This window comes from Plasmodium reichenowi, chromosome 9 (genome assembly GCF_001601855.1).
Source record: "Plasmodium reichenowi strain SY57 chromosome 9, whole genome shotgun sequence".
Lineage (NCBI taxonomy): Eukaryota > Apicomplexa > Aconoidasida > Haemosporida > Plasmodiidae > Plasmodium > Plasmodium reichenowi.
Genome location: NC_033654.1, coordinates 1264737 through 1269772, shown reverse-complemented (window position 1 = coordinate 1269772; position 5036 = coordinate 1264737). Strand labels below are relative to the sequence as shown.

Sequence of the window (5036 nt, the reverse complement as noted above, 5' to 3'; positions counted from 1 at the left end):
TTTTATATTTCATCCATTTTATAAAAAAGTATTAACATAATATAATATATATTATACATATCATAATAATAATGACAATAAGATGAATAATATAAATTTTAGTAATACGAGCAATACAAACGGACATACTTATATTTATAAAGAAAATTATGGAAATAACAAAATAGGCATAAATGAAGGGTTAATGAATTATTCAAAAGATTCTGATGAAATATATCATAATAATAATAATAATAATAATAATAATAATATGGGTGAAATGAACAAGAGGAAAGAAGAAAATATTAAAAGTATAACTCATTTTGCCAGATATTTATTTTTTATAGCAAAAAAAATTGCCTATTCAAAAGATAGTCCCAATAATAATTTATGTGCTGATGAAGAAATTCAGAAATCTTTAGTTAAGCATTTAATATATAAATTAAATAAAATATTATCTTCACTTTTAAATTTTAATGTCTTACAATATAATGAAAATGAGAAAAATATAAAACAAGAAATTGAATATGTATGTTTAAAGAATAGTAATATAACATTAAATAAAATAAGATACATGTTAAAAAAACTAGACAACAGTAATATAATAAATTATAAATATATTTTATATATATTATTAAAGTTAAAAGAATATGATGATAAAAATCCACCTAAGGTACCAGATATGGATAATAAAAATATAAATAATTTAAGCATTCATCATAATAATAATTTTGTACTAAATAAACATATTAATGATAATAATAAAAATATTCATAATATGAATCACAATGATAAAATATACACAAATAATTTACACAACGCAGAAGATTCTTCTGTACATATCATAAGAAATACAAACGAAAAGGATAATACGATAAAAGAACACACAACGAATATTACTAATCTCCCAAATAATATACATAACAATTATAATTTAAATAATCATAATATTAATAAAGATGATACAAACCATTTTCACCAAAATAATTATCCATATCATAATAATGCATTACATAATTTTAATCAAATAAACCAAGAAGAATACGAAGAAAATAAGAAACATTGTAAATTAATAAATAAAAATGATAATAAAAATACACTTTCTCTACGTTATGAAAAAAAAAATGAACATGATAATTTTATAAATAATAATAAAAATAGTATCATTCTTCATAAAAATAATTTAGTAAATAAAAGCTTATATGCAAATATTATTTTAAATAATAAATTTCATAGTTTAGATGTCGAAGAAAATTTCCTTCTAAGAGATCTTATATATCCATTGCAAGGCATAGACGGAGAATTCATCAAATATAATAAACGTGAAAAAATATTTTGTGTACATAACAGAAAAGTTAGCTTAGGAATGCAACATTTAATAAACAATATTGGTAGCGTAGGCTTGCTATTCAAAAAAATTAAAACTTTTATAAGCTATTCAAATGTTGATCACAGACGAAAAATAAGCGTGTACGATGATAGTGATAATAACTCTAGCGATCTTGACGATTTTGATCATTATGATAAACATTATTACTATAATCATATAGGAAATCATCCAAATGGTCATAGTAATGAATATACAAACAATACATCAAATAATCTTCAACAACTCAAATTTAAATTACACAAAGAAAATTATATTCCACACAATACAGATAATGAAAAAATAGAAAACAGAACTATTGGTGATATATACAAACGAGGAAATGCTAATGGCATTCACATGAACACGCAAGGTAATGTAGATGACATTCACATGAACACGCAAGGTAATGTAGATGACATTCACATGAACACGAAAAGTAATGTAGATCATATTCACATGAACACGCAAAGTAATGTAGATCATATTCACATGAACACGCAAGGTAATATAGATGACATTCACATGAACACGCAAGGTAATATAGATAACATTCACATGAACGCACAAGGTAATATAGATGACAATCACATGAACAGTCATGTAAAAAATGGAAAACTGCTAAATTGTGAAAATAAAAAAGGTAATGGTTCAAAACTTCGAATAAAAAAATATCGGAAAGGAGCATATATGGTATCTAAAAAGGGTAGTTTAGTAATAGATGCTTTATATCAGGTAATACGTGAATATATGAATGAGTATTACAAATTATTATCGTATATAGAGAGTGATATTAATGAGCATATACATAAAAACACGGTATATATAGGGATAAAGAAGTTATATTTATTGTTACAAGAATCTTATAAGATATTAAGAGTGTTGGTAGGTGTGATAGATGAGTCGTTGCGCAATACAGGTTGTACCTTTTTATCATATTTATATTCGAAATCGCAAACATATGATTATGAGGAGCAGAAAATATATAAGAAAATTTTGCAAAGATGTATAAAGCCAATAAATGAAATATTAAAGCATTGGATTGAGTATGGGGTATTGAAAGATAAGTATAATGAGACTTTTATAGCATCAAATAAGATAGTGAATTCAGAAGAAATATGGTTGAATAAATTTTATTTGAATGTAAATAAAATACCTTTGTTTCTTAGTTTTAGTATAGCAAAAAAAATTTTGATGACAGGCAAAAGTGTGTATTTGCTTAATACTTTTATAAATAACAATGTGATGAATAATTATATGAAAGGTGCATATGTGTATAATAATAGTAGAGATAATTACATATCGTCCATGTTAAATAGAAAATCGTTAAATTATAACAAACATATTTTATTAAAAGGTCATAAAAAAGGAGATAAAGATGAAGATGAATGTGAAGATGAAAGTGAAGATGAAAAAAAAAAAATTGATTATATTAAGAAGAAAGGTAATAAAAATGATGAAATGTATGAAGATCCTCAAAGAGGGGTAAAAAAAAAAAAAAAAAAAAAAAAAAAACTGGATGGTAATAATAATAATAATAATAATAATAATAATTATTATTATGATTATTATAAAAACGATTCATTATATTATTCACACTATACGAATAAGAAGAAATATTCAGAATATAAGGATGACTATATAGAAGATGAAGATTATGATGAAAAAAATATGATCGATGTATTTTCTATTAATGATATTAGTATGTATATAGAAAATATAGATGATTATATTAATAAAATATCTCAAAGGAAAAATAAGAATTTAATAAATGTATTATTAAATAATTATAATTTATATGAAAATTTCCAAGCATTTCGTCATTTCCTTTTATTAGTTGATGGAGATTTATTTGAAACATTATTTGATAATATGAAAAATGATTTATATATGAATGCCGAAGAATTAAAAAGACATTATCTTAATAGTAAATTAGATTTATGTATAAAATCATCATCATTATTTACTGAGAATTCAAATATAATAAATAAATTGACACTTGATAAATTTAATATGAAAAGAGGAGATACAGGTTGGGATGTATTAGTTTTTGATTATTTAGTTGAGAAACCATTAGATATAATATTTACTAAGAAAATAAAAAATATATATAAAAGTATAAATATTTTATTAATAAAATTAAAAAAGATACAATGTGAATTATCAAATATGTGGTATTTATTTACACATTTATTTAAAATAATAAATATAATTTATTATAATTCTTTGTTTAATTTTTGTAATATTATAAGAAATGAAATGTTCCATTTTATTCAAAATATTTTATCTTATTTTTATTATGATGTTATCGATACGAATTGGCATGCATTCAAAAAAAAAATTTTCTTATGTAATAACTTAGATCAATTAATAAAAGCACATTATAATTATATCACACAAATACAATATGATTTATTCTTAGGAAATTATCATGATCTTATATTATCAGCACGAAGAAAATATGACCCTAACAATCATAATAATCATAATTCTTATCATGTTCTTATGAATACAGATGAAGAAGCTAACTATTTATATAATGATTATTCTTCTTCTTATACAAATACACCTGAACATGAATATTTGGATATGGATGAATATTATCTAAATAATCATAATTTAAATATATACAAAAATCCAAACCAACAACAAAAACCGACACATCAACGACAATATCAAGATCACGATCGAGATGAAGAAGGAAGAGGAAAAAATGAATACAAGAGAAATATAAAAAATAAATATAAAAATGATAATGAAGAATATATACATCCAAATGTAGAAAATGAATCACATAAGTGTTTAAATAAAATATTAGATATTATAACAAGATTTATTAATATTACAACTTCATTAGTTTCTTTAATATGTGAACATTATAATGAAATTAAAAAACTCATACAAGAAAGAAAAGATATAGATATGGAAGAAAAAACACATGAAAAAAACAATCAACATTATATTAGTGATGATTCCTATCAAAATCATGATAACTATATTGATTACATTAATTATTATGTTAATTATAAAATTATAGGAGAAGCAACAATTAAAGATATTAAAATGTTATTAAAATATTATAGAAATTATATTTATAAATTTATTTGTTTATTATTAGGTGAAAATAAATTCTTATACATGTATTCTAAAAATACAAACAGAGATAAACTATCCTCTCTAAGATTATTAGCATCAAGATTAGATTTTAATTTGTATTATGTAAGGTTATCTAAAGGATCAGATAGAAAAACACATCCTACAAAGCTTAATATATCTAAGCGTATTAACATGATGAACACATGAATTTTAATTAAATTTATTGCTCATCCAAGGTATCATGTGTACACACAAATTTTTTTTTTTTTTTTTCTCTCTTTTTTTTTTAATGTGTTTATCTGTTCATATAGTTTATTACATCCCAAAGGGATATATAAATATAAATAAATAAATAAATATATATATATATATATATGCATATGTGTGATCTCCTTATCAAAACGTATATCACACCTCAAATATGGTACCCTCCACTTGTAATACATGAAAAAAATAAAAATCAAAAAAAATAAAAATCAAAAAAAATAAAAAAAAAATAAAATAAAATAAAAAAAAAATAAAATAAAAAAAAAATAAAATAAAAAAAAAATAAAAATTAAAAAATGGATATATATAAATATATATATGTATAAAT

The 5036-nt window shown here is 21.4% G+C and overlaps 1 protein-coding gene across 1 annotated transcript; it reads left to right on the top strand.

Annotated features, from left to right (window-relative positions):
• Nucleotides 1-82: 82 nt before the first annotated feature.
• On the top strand, nt 83-4648 carry PRSY57_0931500 (gamma-tubulin complex component, putative; the record flags this gene model as incomplete). Its single annotated transcript, XM_020114830.1, has 1 exon — nt 83-4648. One exon carries the CDS (start codon nt 83-85, stop codon nt 4646-4648), a length of 4566 nt encoding a protein of 1521 aa, XP_019970530.1.
• Between the last annotated feature and the right edge of the window lie 388 nt (nt 4649-5036).